This window comes from Suillus paluster (assembly GCF_016628075.1).
Source record: "Suillus paluster strain FC165 chromosome Unknown EDB91scaffold_167, whole genome shotgun sequence".
Taxonomy (NCBI): domain Eukaryota; kingdom Fungi; phylum Basidiomycota; class Agaricomycetes; order Boletales; family Suillaceae; genus Suillus; species Suillus paluster.
Window position 1 is genome coordinate 40,193 of NW_024537727.1, and position 18,623 is coordinate 58,815.

General features: G+C 46.1%; 2 protein-coding genes across 2 annotated transcripts; one reads left to right on the forward strand and one right to left on the reverse strand.

The window, feature by feature from the left end:
* Positions 1-4,576: 4,576 nt before the first annotated feature.
* On the reverse strand, positions 4,577-6,671 carry EDB91DRAFT_1256032 (uncharacterized protein; the record flags this gene model as incomplete). Its single annotated transcript, XM_041324092.1, has 4 exons — positions 4,577-4,715; positions 4,766-4,783; positions 4,830-4,934; positions 6,565-6,671. 4 exons carry the CDS (start codon positions 6,669-6,671, stop codon positions 4,577-4,579), a joined length of 369 nt encoding a protein of 122 aa, XP_041169678.1.
* A 3,140-nt stretch (positions 6,672-9,811) lies between these two features.
* On the forward strand, positions 9,812-10,392 carry EDB91DRAFT_1351369 (uncharacterized protein). Its single transcript, XM_041326130.1, has 3 exons — positions 9,812-10,028; positions 10,100-10,256; positions 10,289-10,392. Exons 1-3 carry the CDS (start codon positions 9,842-9,844, stop codon positions 10,359-10,361), a joined length of 417 nt encoding a protein of 138 aa, XP_041169679.1. The 5' UTR covers positions 9,812-9,841; the 3' UTR covers positions 10,362-10,392.
* Positions 10,393-18,623: the final 8,231 nt, after the last annotated feature.

Genomic DNA, 18,623 nt, shown 5'->3' on the forward strand with positions numbered 1-18,623 from the left:
TCAATTTTATAGACTGTGGGAACTTTTTCGATGAAAATCAAAGTTGTAGCCCATGTCAAGGGGAGTCTATCCATAGTCTCATGACATCAATAGGTTAAGATCCTAGTGAGGTATAAGCAAAATACTCGAAAATGAAGGGTTCAAAAGTGTTAAGGTACATATTGAGTAGTGAGTAGGTACCAAGATATTCAGCATCGAGTATCAAGTACTGAGTACCAAGTATTGAGTATTGAGTAGGTACCGAGCATCGAGTATCAAGTACTGAGTCCCGAGTATTCAGTGCTCAGTGCCCAGTGCTCAGTGCCCAGTGCCCAGTGCCCAGTGCTCGGTACTCAATATTCTCAACCGTGGGAACTTTTTCGATGAAAACCAAAGTTGTAGCCCTTGTCTAGGGGAGTCTATCCATGGTCTCATGACATCAATAGGTTAAGATCCTAGTAAGATATAAGCAAAATACTTGCAAATGGAGTGTTCAAGAAAGCACTTTGACCGTGGGAACTTTTTAGATAAATATCTGCCCGGTGCTCGGTGCTCGGTAGTCAGTGCTCAGTGCTCGGTACTCGGTGCTCGGTGCTCGGTACTCAATATTGTAGACCGTGGGAACTTTTTCGATGAAAACCAAAGTTGTAGCCCTTGTCTAGGGGAGTCTATCCATGGTCTCACAACATCAATAGGTTAAGATCCGAGTCGGTACTTGGTACTCAGTGATTCGTGTGTATCATCTTACATTTGTATTTCTGTACACATTTCACCGAGTACCGAGTACCGAATCTCGGGTGTCGGGTGTCGGTACTCGGTACTTGGTACTCAGGTGTCAGGTGTCGGTACTTGACTTGAAACTCAAAACTCAAAACTCGAATCTTGAATCTTGAAACTCAAAACTCGCATAAATCTGAGTTTCAAATCCTGAGACTCGAATCACTGAGTACTGAGTACTGAATCTCAGGTGTTGGTACTCGGTACTCGGTACTTGGTACTTGGTACTCGGGTGTCGGGTGTCAGTACTCAACTCAAAACTCGACACTCGAATCTTGAATCTTGAAACTTGAAACTCGTATAAATCTGAGTTTTGAATCCTGAGACTCGAATCACCGAGTACCGAGTACCGACACCCGAGATTCGGTACTCGGTACTCGGGTGTTGGGTGTCGGTACTCGACTTGAAACTCGTAAAAATGTATGAGTTTCCAGTTGAGGTTTGAATTTCAAGTTGTGTCTCTCTTGAGTCTCCAGTCTGGGTGTTCGGGGCTCCGGTTTCAGGTTTCAGGGTTCAGTACTCAGTACTCGTTACTTGGTGAATGTCAGACATGGTGTATTCAGGCTTTCTGGTATCTATCTACTCGACGAAGATGTTTCGATTGACCAGCACTGTGGTGAAACGTGACTGTGATCTTATTAGTATCACTCGTCGCTGAGTCTGAGTCGACACGAGGCAGCTCTCTGGTTCTCTTTCAGTGCTTTCGTGGATATAGTATACCAATACCTAGGCCTATCTGTCTATATGATACGTATCTGGGCCCACCCGTCTGTCTAATATTACCCAACGTCGGCCCACCCATCTAGGTAAAATTCCCAACTTCGGCCCACCCGTCTATGTAATATTTCCCTACATTGGCCCACCCATCTATGTAATAAATAATTCACCTCACCCTCGGCCCACCCATCTATCTAATATTAACCCACGTCGGCCCACCCATCTATATAATAAATATTCCACCTCACCCTCGGCCCACCCATCTATGTAATAAATAATTCGCCTCACCCTCGGCCCACCCATCTACCTAATAATACCCCACATAGTGAGGTATAAGCAAAATACTCGAAAATGAAGGGTTCAAAAGTGTTAAGGTACATATTGAGTAGTGAGTAGGTACCAAGATATTCAGCATCGAGTATCAAGTACTGAGTACCAAGTATTGAGTATTGAGTAGGTACCGAGCATCGAGTATCAAGTACTGAGTCCCGAGTATTCAGTGCTCAGTGCCCAGTGCTCAGTGCCCAGTGCCCAGTGCCCAGTGCTCGGTACTCAATATTCTCAACCGTGGGAACTTTTTCGATGAAAACCAAAGTTGTAGCCCTTGTCTAGGGGAGTCTATCCATGGTCTCATGACATCAATAGGTTAAGATCCTAGTAAGATATAAGCAAAATACTTGCAAATGGAGTGTTCAAGAAAGCACTTTGACCGTGGGAACTTTTTAGATAAATATCTGCCCGGTGCCTGGTGCTCGGTGCTTGGTGCTTGGTGCTTGGTGCTCAGTTGAGTACCAAGATATTCAGCATTGAGTATCAAGTACTGGGAACTGAGTACTAAGTACCGAGTACCAAGTATTCAGTGCTCAGTGTTCGGTACTCGGTGCCCAGTGCCTGGTGCCCAGTGCTCAGGACTTGATATTGTAGATGGTGGGAACTTTTTCGATGAAAATCAAAGTTGTAGCCCTTGTCTAGGGGAGTCTATCCATGGTCTCACGACATCAATAGGTTAAGATCCGAGTCGGTACTCGGTACTCGGTGATTCGTGTGTATCATCTTACATTTGTATTTCTGTACACATTTCACTGAGTACTGAGTACTGAATCTCGGGTGTCGGGTGTCGGGTGTCGGTACTCGGTACTCGGTACTTGGGTGTCGGGTGTCGGTACTTGACTCGAAACTTGAATCTCGAACCTTGAATCTTGAAACTCAAAACTCGCATAAATCTGAGTTTCAAATCTTGAGACTCGAATCACCGAGTACCGAGTACCGAATCTTGGGTGTTGGTACTCGGTACTTGGGTGTCGGGTGTCGGTACTCAACTCGAAACTTGTAAAAATGTATGAGTTTCCAGTTGAGGTTTGAATTTCGAGTTGAGTCTCTCTCGAGTCTCCAGTCTGGGTGTTCGGGGCTCCAGTTTTGGGTTTTGGGTTTCAGGGTTCAGTACTTGGTACTCGTTACTTGGTGAATGTCAGACATGGTGTATTCAGGCTTTCTGGTATCTATCTACTCGACGAAGATGTTTCGATTGACCAGCACTGTGGTGAAACGTGACTGTGATCTTATTAGTATCACTCGTCGCTGAGTCTGAGTCGACACGAGGCAGCTCTCTGGTTCTCTTTCAGTGCTTTCGTGGATATAGTATACCAATACCTAGGCCTATCTGTCTATATGATACATATCTGGGCCCACCCATCTGTCTAATATTACCTGACGTCGGCCCACCCATCTAGGTAAAATTCCCAACTTCGGCCCACCCATCTATGTAATATTTCCCTACGTCGGCCCACTCGTCTATGTAATAAATAATTCACCTCACCCTCGGCCCACCCGTCTATATAATAAATAATTCACCTCACCCTCGGCCCACCCGTCTATCTAATATACCCCTACGTCGGCCCACCCGTCTATGTAATAAATAATTCGCCTCACCCTCGGCCCACCCATCTACCTAATAATACCCCATGTCGGCCCACCCATCTATCTAATATTTCCCTATGTCGGCCCACCCATCTATGTAATAAATATTCCACCGCTCCCTCGGCCCATCCGTCTACAAAATAATAGTAATACATCGACCCACCCGTCTATATAATAATATTTGCTATACATCTCTCCTCAGGTCTATAATATATGTCAATCCTACTCTACATATTACCCACATGGGCCCACCCATCTCCACAATAATATTTCTCCCGGCCCATCCACCATCGTCGATGATATATATAACATCAGCATAGATGGGCCCACCTGTCAACATCGGAAATAATATTTCTCCTGGCCCACCTGTCAACATCGGGAATATACATAACATTGGCCCATAATCCGCTGGCCCGTATTACACGGGATATTATGTAGGTCGGGTGACCCGTATAGTATGAGATTTGTCACTGAAGGGGCTCTTCTGGTAGTGTTTCTACAATATGAATATAGACTCAAACCTATGCTAACTACCTCCAACTCAACTTAAATCTTGCAAATCTCTGCCTCTGTCTCCTGACAGCCTTTGCCTTACTGTCTACATTGGACTTAGTCCCTCATAGTCTGTCATATACCTGATCCGACCGCTCCAATATTGATATCTGCTCCGCTTTCAAACCCCCTCTGCTCCATCCATCCACCGCTCCACCCAATCATCATCTGCATCTGCCCCTACGCTCCCGCTTGACTGCCCAACCGGTCCCCTTCCATAATGTCTCCATTCAACTGGATCTGCTTTCTCCTTTTGAATATATACTTCCCCTTCAGTACATAGACCCTTACTTCCAGATCACCGGTAATTCCTATTACCGCTTGATCAACTGATCCAACACGTACATATTGATATCCGCTCCAACTTATGTCTTCGCCTGTGTAAAGTACTTACAAACTATATCCTTGGTACATAGCCTTACAACATAGTTATCCTGATCACTGCCTCATACATAGAAGTATATAACATATCCTGTACTTAGATATTTTCCCCAGTCTTAATATTACTTGTCTTCTCGCAGTTACTACTTGTGAGAATTCTCAGTAGGACCTTGCCTCCTCTGGACACAAGTTTCACCTTGTTGTCACCCCTGACCCTCTGCTCTGACTTAGAGCCGTGCTCTAAGTCTTCTCTTTACTTCCCCACCCCCATCAAGTATTCCCCCTGCTCCTTTCTGCCCTCCGCATTATCCTCCACCTTCTCTGCTCCTATCAAGTATTCCCCCAGCTCCTTTCCACCCTCCCCATTATCCTCCGTCTTCTCCACTCCACTCCTAGTCAGTCCGCCGCTAGTAGCTCTTACCTCCCGACCCTCAAAGCGGACCTAAGCAGTCCACTTGTCCTATCGTCGGACAATGTCAGACCCGCTCCAAATTTGGGGCACATACTTGGCTAAGGGCACAGCACAAGAGCTGAAGCCAAGCCCTGACCCCTCTGCTTCCTGAGCCAGCACGGTACCTAACACATACAACCGGTAGCCGGAGAACAGTATTCTAAAAGGAGATAGTTGTGAGTATAGAGATGAAGGCAGAGCACCAGGCAGACAACAGGACGGAGAACCAGACTTTTGTAGGGGAGATCCGGAATTCTGGGTCTGGAGGTCTGGGATATGACACTCCATAAACTCCTTCCTACCCTTTATGCATGGTTCTAACACTAGCCTGGCCTGAACATCATAGGATATTAGCCTCTCAATAGGCTCATACTGTAATATACTATAAAAATATGGCCAGCACAGATTCTGCATGTTGCACACTAATTGTAATATGCTAGCCAATGCTATTCCTAGAGTGACTGGCCAGCACTGATCCTACGTCACTCAGTCTTAGGAAACAGACTTGATGTAAGTCTAGTAATGTACCTAGAACAAATATATTCTATGGGTATAGTTAGCTCTGATGCAATAATGAAAATGGGGGACTTTGACTCACATCTCAGTCTCGGGAAACAGACTGAGATGCTTGTTTGTATGACACATAGCTTTAAGGTAGTTAGCATAGCGATAGGTAATATAAGATAGCATAGATAAAATAAATGGTTGCATATTGTATACCTCAGCCAATGTCACTTTATCTTCCTTCATGCATTTGGGTAGCACTTGCAATGTCTCACTCTGGTGTCTCACCGTTGGCCTTCAATCTGGATTCAAACACTCCCCCTTGAGCACTATCCAAGCACATTAGGTGTCATATCCCGTACCTCCATATCCAGAATTCCGGATCTCCTCCACTAAAGTCCGGTTCTCCGTCCTGTTATTTCGCCCAGCACTCCACTCTTATCTCCTTTTAGAATAGCTATTGCTCTGGCTACCGGTTATGTCTTTCCGCTATGCTTACTGATCCATCTGATTGTACTTCATCTCCGACCTCACTGCTTTGATCCGTTATACACTTACTAATTGTCATATCCCGTACCTCCGGATCTGGAATTCCGGATCTACTTCATTGAAGTCCGGTCCTCTGTCTTACTATTCCGCCCGGCGCTCCGCCTTCATCTCTCCACTCACCCCTAACTCCTTTTAGATTAGCTATTGCTCCGGTTACTGGTTATGTCCTATTCCACTATGCTTACTGATCCGTCCATTCTTACTTCATTTCCGACTTCACTGCTTTGATCCGTTATACTTAGTAATAGACTTTCCACATGCTTTGTACATAGCTCTTACCTTTGCTGACTGATTTACTTACATGATACCTACAGTATATAAACTCCTGTAATACTCCAGAACTCCTCAGTACGAATATCATCTTAGCTCCTGCTCATTCCTGTACCTCTGGACTTAAGCTTGTCTCTTGTCAATCTCCGAGTCTTAGGATTGATTCCTTTGACTATACCTCTGACTCTCCATCTTAGTTCTGCTCTTTCCTGCTTCTCCGGACTTGAGTCTCATCTCTTGTCTACCTCCGAGTCTTAGGGATTAAACCTTAGGACTAAATCTCTGACTCTACCTTAGGGTAGTCTAAACTCTGTTCTGTTTCTACTCCAGACTTGTCCATAGTAGCCTTACTCCATTCTCTCATAATCTTCCAGAGTTTTGCTGAACTCCCCTGACGTCTGAGCTCTGGACTTCCCCAGACTTCTGTCAGACTTCCCCTCTGCCCCTCAGAAATTAAGGGCACATACTCGGGTAAGGGGCGCAGCGCACGAGCTGAAGCCGAAGCCCTTTGAGTTGTCTTCCCCTTGAGCACGACCTTAACATTAGGCCATGTAGCTTCTGGAGCCATGGGCATGGTAGAGCCTTGGTAAATGCATCAGCGATGTTATTGTCTGTTGGGCAATATATGAGCTTGAAGTTGCCGTTCTTAACATGCACACAGATAAAATGGAAACAAAGGTCAATATTCTTTGTCCCAGAGTGGAACTTTTGGTTCAAGGCAAGCACAATAGCCACTTGATTGTCACAGTAGACAGGAGTGGGAATGGTAGAGGTGTAATGTAGTTCACTAACAAGGAAATGCAGGTAACATATCTCCCAGATGAATGTGATTAGTGCGACATATTCAGCCTTGGCTGTAGAAAGCACTATTATAGGCTGCTTTCTGGTGCTCCATGCTACTGGTGCTCCATTCAACAAGACAACATATCCCAACATTGAGTGGTGGTGGGCTTGAGACACTCAATCTGCATCTACATAGGCCTCTAGTCCAGCATCTGTGCTTCCTAAGGTTATTCCATAGTCAGCTATACCTTTGAGGTATCGAAGGACCCACTTGGTGGATTCCTAGTGAGTAGTACTGGGGTTTTACATGAATTGAGAGAGTGTCACAACAGCGAATGTGATGTTGGGGCATGTACTAGTAGCCACATACATCAGTGACCCTATAGCTCATTGGTACAGTACATCTTTCATGGCTTCATGTTGCACCTGCATTGCTAGTGATTGTGCATCAGATAAAACTGCACCTACTTCCATTGGAGTCTGGGTGGCTTTGGTACCTGAGAGCTGAAAATATTCTAGGATAGTGTTGATATAGGCCCTTTGAGAGAGAGTAATAGTGCGGGTGGAATGGTTGTGCTCAACCTTGAGTCACAGCAGCCAGTTGAGCTTGCTGAGGTGTGAGATTTTGAAGTATTGGGTGACCTGGTCCTTGAATAGGGTGATGTGGCATAGATGTTTGGAAGTTACAGCCATGTCGTCAACTGAGATGGTAATAACGGTGTGTTCATCCTCAGAATGTTTGAAATACACTGCCTGGTCAACCTGCGAACATTTGAAACCCAGCTTCATGAATACTCCTGTTAATTCTTCAGCCCACTCATACCCAGTCTGCTTTAGTTCAGCCTCAACACCTTCCTCTCTTCTCCCTCCTTTAAATACCCTGGTGGCACACACATAAAATTTCCTCCTTGAGCTCTGCATACAGGTAAGTGCTCTTGATGTTGACTTGGTGAATTTCCCAGTCACATTCAGCTGCCATCATCAAGACTGTCCAAATTGTTGACATGTTAGAGGTAGGGGCAAAGGTGTCAAAGTAATAGATTCCATACTTCTGGCACTGGCCATTTGCTACTAATTGAGCTTGTAGCTTTACCTTCTCGCCATTGGGTCCGCATTTCATCACCAAGATGTAATGACATGGTATCAAGTTTGTGCCCACAGGTGCATCAACAATTTCCCATGTACCCAACTTCTCCAGCTGACTGATTTCATAGTCAATTGCTTCTTGCCACTCTATGGCATTGGAACCATTCAACGCTTGCTGAAGTGTGACTTCTTGTTCTACTGTTAGAGACTATGCTCGGATGGAGAAGTGGAGGGGTCGGGGCTTGGCTTCAGTTCTTGCACTGCGCCCTTAGCCGAGTACATGCCCTGAATTTGGAGCAGGTCTGATGATAGGATGGGCAGACTGCTTTGGTCCACTTGGTGAGTTGGGAGGTAAGTGCTACTAGTGGTAATCTGACTAGGAGTGGAGTGGGGGAGGTGGAGGAAGTTTATTGGGATGGAGGGGAGTAAGGGGATGGAATGATGAGGTCAGAGAAGTAAGAGTAAGTGCTTAGAGAGCGGCTCTAAGTCGGGGCGGAGGGTCAGAGGTGACAACAAGGTAAACTTGTGTCCAGAGAGGGAGAAAAGTCCTATGGAGAATTCCTGCTAGTAGAGACAGTGGGAAGACAAGTAATATTAAGACTGGGGAGTAGCTATGTATGGGAGGTGTTTTTATATACTTCTATGTAGGAGGCAGTGACTAGTAGTCCTTGGTATGAGGCTATGTACTAAGTATACAATTTGTAAGTGAACACAGGTGGAAAATATAAGTTGGAGTGGACATCAATATGTATGCGTCAGATCAGTTAGTCGAGCAGGTTATTGGAAGTACCAGTGATCCGGGAAGTAAGTACTAAGTGAAAATGGGGAATGTATATACCTAAATGGGGAAAGGAGTTTACAGTAGAATGGACGATGCAGAAGACAACTGATGAGGCAGTCGAGCGGAGCCATAGGAGCTGATGCAGGAGCTGACTGGGTTGGGCAGAGCAGATATTAATATCAGAGGAGCGGTTGGATCAGGTATATAACATCTACCATGGCCATTGCATACTGCTGGTAAGAAAGTACTTCCTCATTAATGAAGTCTGATTCTTTAGGCTTGAAGTTGCTTTCAGCTGCAAGGGAAGCATTCTCCCCCTGGTTGAGGGTTGCATAGTATCCTGGCAGTGGTTGGATTCTGGTGATGTGTGGTGCTGGTGGTATTTCAAGGTGCTGCAATACTCTGGGAGGCGTGGATGGGGGCTTTCATCAGGAAAAACTGTATCTCTATATAGAGGACCATCCTCTATATAGCCCCGATAGCACACCACAGCTCTATACAGTCTATCACAAGCTATCACAGCGCTATAGACCAGTATAGACATCATGAAAGTCTATATTACCATAAAGTTTGGTAAGTGTATTTAGAAGTAAAACATTTCAACAACTATAGACCCCAGTAGACTGTGGGAACTTTTTTCAATGAAAACCAAAGTTGTAGTCCTTGTCAAGGGAAGTCTATCCATAGTCTAATGACTTCAATAGGTTAAGATCCTAGTGAGTTACAAGGAAAATACTCGAAATCGAAGGGTTCAAGAAAGCAACTTGACCGTGGGAACCTTTTTCGATTAAATCAAAGTTGTAGTCCTTGTCAAGGGAAGTCTATCCATAGTCTAATGACTTCAATAGGTCAAGATCTTAGTGAGTTATAAGGAAAATACTTGGAATTGAAGGGTTCAAAAGTGTCAAGGTACACCTTATTTATGTAAGCAAAAATGCGAAAATTCACCTTATGTGTATTCAAAATCCTAATGCTAACAGTCAATTTCATTGTCTTTTTCTTACTGTCATAATCCTAGTCCTAATAAGCAAAAACTCGAAAATTCACCAAGTCTTGTGTTGTGGCTTTGTTTGGCACTGCTTATGTAAGCAAAAATGCGGTCAACCAACAAGTCTTTTCCCATTATTTCCTTCCCCCCCACTGCCCCCTCATTAGATTATCTTCCATATTTCTCTTACAATTTTCGAGTTTTTGCCTCTCTTCTCTTCTTCTTGCTTCTCTATCCTTCTCTTGGTGTTGATGTTGTTGGTGCTGGTACTGGTGCTGGTGCTTTGAACTCTGGTAAGTCTCCCTCCATAATTTTCGCATTTTTGACTATTTGACTAATCTTTTTTCTAACCCTCTCCTTCTAGCTCTCTTCCCTCCTGCTCCTCCTCCCCCCAACTATTTTCGCATTTTTGACCATTTGGCAAGTCTTTTCTCTGACTCTCACTTCCTCCTGTCTAATCCTCTCCTTCTAGCTCCCTTCCCTCCTCTTCCCTCAAGAATTTTCGCAATTTTCACTATTTGGTAAGTTCTTTCTCTCTGATTCTTCCTTCTAGTTCTCTTGCCTCTTCCTCCTGTAATTTTCGCATTTTTGCCTGTTTTGTAGTTATTAGTTTACATGTATTGTAGTAGTTGAAATATAATTTGGAATTTTCGCTTTTTTTTAATTTTTAATTTTGAGAACACTATCATGGCAACAAACAGCTATTAAGAGAAATTTTTGCTTTGTGTTTTGAGCTATAAGAGCTACAATAGTTACAATAGTTGTGGTATGTTCCACCCAGCTATAGCAACTTTAATAGAGCTATATAGCACTATACACTGGTGTAGTAAGCCTGCACAATTGGGCACTTGGCTATATGAGCTATAGGGCTATGGAGTCTGTATAGCAGTCCATAGTGCTATGGGTGGCTATATAGCCTTACCACATTTTCCTGATGTTGGAGTGGTGGGAGTTGAGGAGGCCTGGATGCTAACTGTGCTGGGAGAGTTAGACTCCCCCTTGGACTGGACTCTATCAGCAACAACCATGCTTGAAGGTACAAATGTGATGTTCCATTCAAATAACACCTTCCTCTTTTCAGGTCAATAGATGTGATAGCCCTTGCTTTGCTCATCGATGCCACCAAAAACAGCCTCCTCTGCTTGTGCCTCCAACTTGCCAGCATCACCTACATGCACATACACTGGGCATCTGAACTCATGAGCTTGCACTAAGGACAGACATTGCCCATGGACAAGTTCATAAGAAGAGTGATTGGGTATCATGCAAGAGGGTAAGTGGTTCTTTAACCATGCAGCATAATTAACCACCTTGCTCCAGAGAAACTTTGGGAGATCACGGGTGATTAGCATAGCCCTAGCATGCTCTACAAGGGTCCAATTTAGACATTCAGCTATGCCGTTTTGCTGCTGTGAGTCATGGATGGTGAGTTGTCTCTCCACCCCCTGCTCCTGCAGATACTTATTGAACTCTCAACTTAGGTACTCTCCTCCATGATCTGAACACAGTATCTTGACTTGAGTTCCCTCCTGCTGGGGCAAGAGCCATGCTTTGTATTGTTTGTAGGAATCAAGTGTGTCACTCTTGTTGGCTAGGAAGTGTACCTTCATCTGATGGCTTAAATCATCCATGAAGGTCATGTAGTACAAGCTACCACCAAGACTTGTCATCCTGACAGGACCCCAGATTTTGGTATGAATAACTTCACCATAGGTCTCGGTATGCATCTTCAACTTCTTTGGGAAAGGCTGATGTGTAGCCTTGGCCTTGGCACATGTATCACAGAATTCTGGCTGCAAGGCAGAGTCTAGCTCAACACCATTGACTAGCCTCTTCTTGACCACATTCAAGACAGCCATTTAGGAGACATTCCCCAGGATGTGATGCAGTTCACAGACAGTGAGTTTTCCTTTGGCAATGTGTGCGTGATGCTGACTGTGAGCTGCGACACTATAAAGTCCTTCTACCTGAGGGATTGTTGCTATAACACTGCAAGCAGGACCACAGGATAAGATCTTGCAGATCTTGTCCTTGAAATGCATGGCTGGTTTTCTGAGTTAGCCGAGGCACGAGGCTAACACAGAACGTAGTCTACATGCAAATAAGCGAGGTGGCGCAGAAATCTTTTTGCTTCTGACCACCTCGCAGTCGTCCATCATTTTCATTCCGACAACTATTGCCTAAGTATTTTTGCTTCAATAATACTATCTACATAGCCGGTATGGATCCAAACAATGTAATTAGGCCAGACTACGCACTGGAAGAATTTCAAGAAGAACAACAGCAGTTAATAGACGAAGGACTAACCAAAGCACAAGCCATCCGGTCCTTAACAGCGCTGTGGAACGTCAACAACAATGCCGAGAGGGCACGCTGGGCAGCTAGATGAGCCCCTTCAGTGACAAATCCCGTACTATACGGGTCACCCGACCTACATAATATCCTGTGTAATACGGGCCAGCGGATTATGGGCCAATGTTATGTATATTCCCGATGTTGACGGGTGGGCCGGGAGAAATATTATTTCCGATGTTGACGGGTGGGCCCATCTATGCTGATGTTATATATATCATCGACGATGGCGGATGGGCCGGGAGAAATATTATTATGGAGATGGGTGGGCCCATATGGGTAATATGTAGAGTAGGATTGACATATATTATAGACCTGAGGAGAGATGTATAGCAAATATTATTATATAGACGGATGGGCCAAGGGAGCAGTGGAATATTTATTACATAGACGGGTGGGCCGACATAGGGAAATATTAAATAGACGGGTGGGCCGACGTGGGGTATTATTAGGTAGACAGGTGGGCCGAGGGTGAGGCAAATTATTTATTACATAGACGGGTGGGCCGACGTGGGTTAATATTAGATAGACGGGTGGGCCGAGGGTGAGGTGAAATATTTATAACATAGATGGGTGGGCCGACGTAGGGAAATATTAGATAGACAGGTGGGCCAAAGTGGGGAATTTTACCTAGACGGGTGGGCCAACGTCAGGTAATATTAGACAGATGGGTGGGCCCAGATACGTATCATATAGGAGTTTCGAGTTTCAAGTCAAGTACCGACACCCGACACCCGAGTACCGAGTACCGAGTCATGCTCGCTTAAGGCACTCACACGGCTTTGACTCTTAGAGTCTCGATACATCATCCCATTCAACTCCCCTGCTTCATCTGTAATCGACTCTACTATGCGAGTCTTGTTGCTGGCTGACATGAGTCTCATCTGCAACTCTTAGCTAAGGGTTTACCCCGAATCTGTTCCGTTGTACTACTCTCATTCACATTTGTATTCCTCTCTTCACCCGTGTTCTCCATCTCAAATCTTACCGCCATTTCATTCCCCTCTTCCAAATCACCCCAAATCACCTGTGTTTTCTCTTCCCTTTCCATCCTCACGCACAGCTGTATATATTTTTGGAAGATAGCTCCATGTCATATAGCAGTTTTTCGTCAGTCGTTGTTTGTATACTTACTGACGATGTACAGACATAATATCGTGAAAACTCAGATTTATACGAGTTTTGAGTTTCGAATCGAGTACCGACACCCAACACCCGACACCCGAGATTTGGTACTCGGTACTCAGTACTCAGTGATTCGAGTCTTGGGATTCGAAACTCAGATTTATGCGAGTTTTGAGTTTCAAGATTTGAGTTTTGAGTTTTGAGTTTTGAGTTTCAAATCGAGTACCGACACCCAACACCCGACACCCGAGTACCGAATCTTGGGTGTCGGTACTCGGTACTCGGGTGTCGGGTGTTGGGTGTTGGGTGTCAGTACTCGATTCAAAACTCAAAACTCAAAACTCAAAACTCGAATCTTGAAATCTCAAAACTCGCATAAATCTGAGTTTCGAATCCCAAGACTTGAATCACCGAGTACCAAGTACCGAGTACCGAATCTCAGGTGTTGGGTGTTGGGTGTCGGTACTTGGTACTCGGGTGTCGGGTGTTGGGTGTCAGTACTAAGATTTATGTGAGTTTCGGGTTTCGAGATTTGAGATTTGAGATTTGAGTCGAGTACCGACACCCGACACCCGACACCCAACACCCAACACCCGAGATTTGGTACTCGGTGATTCGAGTCTTGGGATTCAAAACTCAGATTTATACGAGTCTCGAGTTTCAAGATTCAAGATTCGAGTTTCGAATCGAGTACCGACACCCTGACACCTGTCACCCGACACCCGAGATTCGGTACTCGGTACTTGGTGATTCGTGTGTTCGAGTTTCGAGTTTCGAGTCAAGTACCAGACACCCAACACCCAACACCCGAACACCCGAGTACTGACACCCGAGATTCGGTACTCGGTACTTGGTGATTTGTGTGTTTGAGTGTCGAGTTTCGAGTCGAGTACCAACACCTGACACCCGACACCTGAGTACCGACACCCGAGATTTGGTTGATTCGTGTGGACATTCAAAATTTGAAACCTGAAACGAAGTGCTGACTACCGAGTACCAAGTACCGACACCCGAGATTCAGTACTCGGTACTCGGCACTCGGTGATTCGAGTCTCGGGATTTGAACCTCAGATTTATGCGAGTTTCAAGTTTCAAGATTCGAGTTGCGACTTTCGAGTTTCGAGTTGAGTACTGACACCTGAGATTTGGTACTCGGTACTCGGGTGTCGGGTGTTGGGTGTCGGTACTCAGATTTATGCGAGTTTCAAGTTTCAAGATTCGAGTTTCGAGTTTCGAATCGAGTACCAACACCCAACACCCAACACCCAACACCTGACACCCGACACCCGAGTACCAAGTACCGAGTACCGACACCCGAGATTGGATTCATGTGTTCGAGTTTCGAGTTTTGAGTCGAGTACCGACACCCGACACCCGACACCCGACACCTGAGTACTGATGATACACACGAATCACCGAGTACCGAATCTCGGGTGTCGGGTGTCGGTACTGGGAACTCAGTCACTCAATCAATGGACTGGCAGAGGTTACATTCATTGAAAACTTGTATATACATCTATCACTATGCAATTATGTAGCCATGTCAACCTCCTCAGAAGACTCTTCAACCTTCACCTCAACCTCAACATCCATGTCATCGGAGGAGTTATATTCTGGGACAAGGTTGCTCGGATCACCTGGGTCCACAATTTCGCCAGACACATCTGGATCCTCTGGATGAGCAACTTGGTTGTAATCAAACAGGAGGCCATCAATGGCAGAGGCATCCGGGACTGTTGCAGTTGCAGTTGTGGAGAGCAATGCCTTCCATTGTGAGATCAATGAGAGGTGGGAGTGCAGATTCGGCGGGTGACATGGTGGGGGGGCCAGATTGATCAAGCAACAAGGATGATGCATTGGCAGGAGGATTGGGCAGTGGGAATGAGGGGTGCCAGAGCATGATTTCGCGCCTAAGGCCTTCATGAAGGCATTGCAGGGTATCAATCTTACCATCCTGCTCTGCCACACGCGGCATGGGCACATCAAGTGCTGCAGCAGGGACTGCCGGGCCACGTGCTGCAGCCGGGACTGCCAAACTCGAGGCCAGAAGAGCTAGAATGCAAACCTAAGGTCAGACAATGATAAAAATAAACCTCGGGTGACTTACGAGCTGGTTCAGGTGCAGGTGCCTTGATGGCAGTGATGGTCTTGCTGCGACCACGCGTCTGGGTCTTGGGGGTTGTCACCGCAGTGACACCGGGAGTTCTGGCCATGCCACGAGACTGACTTTGAGTTCGGGCCTTGGATTGGGAGGCAGGGGGAGCTTGGGAGGGGGCGGGGGTTTGGGACGCGGGGGGAGCCTTGGAGGGAGCCCTGGAGGGAGCCCTGGAGGGAGCCCTGGAGGGAGCCCTGGATGGCGTCCTGGACCTCGTCTTCCAGGTGGTAGAGGAGGCACCACTGTGAGGAGGCGGGGATCCCATAGACGCAGGGGTGCACTTGATCTTCTTTGTCGTGCAGTAGATGCACTGACATACATGGAACCTCAGTCCTCTTGTCCATCCGAGTTGCGCAAGGCCATTGTAGCTTGTTGCAAGCGTAGCATGGGTTTTTCTGTGAGTTGTATTAGTGTATGGATACACTTGAGATATATAAAAGTACTCACCGGTCCAGGAATGAGAATGTCAACTGCAGGGATGACCGGGGGTGCCTGCACCAGGGGTTTGGGAGTTGGCCAGGAGGGCTTGACGACTGCTGTTCGACTTCCAGCAATCACCTGGTAAACAGTAAGCATACACCTGAGTCCCGGACGCATAAGCGTGACTTACCATGGCAGGGCCAAAGGGTTTCTTCGTCGGAACCCTGGGTGATCGAGGCAAATTGGGCGTCCTTGCGATAACTGTGGAGAGCAGGGGAACGACGACCTCTGGCGCTCCACCCGAAAATGGCTGCAAGAAAATGTGAGACAAGTAAAAGAAGAACAAGACGACATACCTTGACAATCGTGTCTTCCTCATCTTCCGACTCCACCATGGGCTTGGACTTCACCACGCGAGCTGACCTCAGACGCTTGTGACTCTTCATCGCAGATTTCGGGGGTTGGGAGGGTGGTCCCAAAATCAAGGGGGACTTCCTCTTATTACTGCCTTCTGCCTCAGGCTCCTGGGTCAGCGAAGACGGCCTTACCTTTCCCCTTGTCCCGGAACTCAGTGGTGGGGTTGGTGGAAGGGCTGGCAACATTGCCAGTAGGGATGGCTGGGGAGGGAAGGTTGACTGGAATTGGACCTGTGGATGGGGGGGGCAGCAGTTGGGAGATCAAAGGTCCGGTCACCTATGGCCTCCCAGGCGAGGACCTTGGGGTGCCAGGGGTGCCTCAAAATGTGGGGATCGTCATACCCGATGGTGTGCCAGTCGGGCCAGACCTTGGGAACCATGCTCCTGGATGCGGTGTAGCTCCTTGAGGCACGAAATGATGAGTCCGGGAATAGGACCATCCCTGGACCCATACTCCTTTGCTACATTAGACTACCTGGATGTTAGAGACGAAAAGAAAAACACAAAAAAAAATACATACCACAAGTGTACCAACCTGTTTTCCCAGAGCTGAGTGGCTGGGACCTGGGGGAATCTGCCAGGCGGTGCTGATGATGGCCATGATCTGGGCAGTGGAATTCTTGAGATCAGTCAAAGAGTCGGCAACTGGAGTAGACATGATGAGTGAGTTTTGAGATTTAAAGATCTTGAAATCAGATTGAGATCAGTTATCAGAAAGATGAAGTTTCAAATCAAACAAGACATTTGATGGTCGATCGATAAAATCATTGATTGTTTGTGTTTGTTTGGTCATCGTTCAACTTTCGGCAATTGCCGGTTGTGTGTTGAACTTCGAAGTTTTTTCAATCATCAGTCAACCAGTCCACCAATTCTCCACACCACATGAGTTCCCATCCAGCCATTAGATTTAATGACCCCCTGGTGACCGACTATAATTCTATGGATGTGGATGACTCATCTATGGGCCGGGTATCACTAGGTATGTTGTATTCTTATCATTCCTTATCAATTTACTGGGTATCCCTCAGATGACTTAGATGACTTATACCTTGGGCCGGATGATGACATAGAATATGATTCTATGTCATCCGGACCACCGGATGCATTGGCTGCAATGCCTGGTATGTTTATACATTCCTTATGATCAGCGTTCACCATCCATGCTAACTTCACCCTTGAAGATCAATCACATCTGGGTGAGGCTGATGATGCCGGCTGTCTCATTGATCCAGACTTGTACCTCGGGCCTGAGGATGATGTCATTGATGTTGATGAGTTGCCGGATTCTGCTGATCCTCCCACTTTTGCACCGGCTATATCAGAGGTGTCTATTTCATGTGGGTCTATTCATTCCAGATGTTTATTGATACTTATTGTATCTCCCAAGCCGCCAAATCATCTACTGAACTTCGTGCAGATGAGCCGGAGCTCGATGTCAAAGATGTACATTTGATGGTCCGGGAGCTCCATCCTTTCGGAAAATACGAACACCCAGAATGTGAGTATCTGAAAGCAGAGCATTTATCTTTTTGCTAATCTTTCTGCAAGACCAATCTGTCTGAGATCGACTCGGTGATTACAAATGCCGTACTGGAGGTCTTCCTGATCCTTCCATCCAACAACTAATGGAGGCTGAGCGACCATTCCAAACTGCTTGGGCGGAAACTTCCGACAAACTGAAAAAAGCTGATGCAGACCTGCAGAGGTTGCAAAGAGTTGAACAGATGAGCATTGAAATGCTCAAGGTAGTAGATTCCATGATTCAACACTTTGAAGAACAAATGACTATGTAAATTACCTTATTACAACCTCTGAATTTTCATTGATATCCCCACATCATGTACACTACCGGATCTTTCAATGCATGTCACCGGGCATCGTACGGGACTCGGTGTTCAATAGTTGGGACTCCATGTTCGATGTTCGGGACTCAATGTTCAATGTTTGGGACTCGATGTTCGATACTTGGGACTCTATACTCAATACTCGATAGTCAGGACTTGGTGTTCAATAGTCGGGATTCAATGGTCAATGTTCGGGACTCGGTGTTTGATGGTTGGGATTCGATGTTCGATACTAGATAGTCGGGATTCAATATTCAGGACTCGATGTTTGGGACTCAGTAGTCGGGACTCGATAGTCAGGATTCATTCCTCAAATCTCGGGCTTCGGGTTTCGGGACTTGATACTTGGGACTTGATGTTCGATGTTCGGGATTTTAGATGTTCGGGACTCGATGTTCGATACTTGGGACTCTATACTTGATACTTGATAGTCAGGACTCAGTGTTCGATTGTCAGGATTTGATGTTCAGGACTCAATACTGATACTCAATAGTCGGGACTCAGTGTTCGATTGTCGGGATTCGATGTTTGGGACTCGATACTGATACTCGATAGTCGGGACTCGGTGTTCGATAG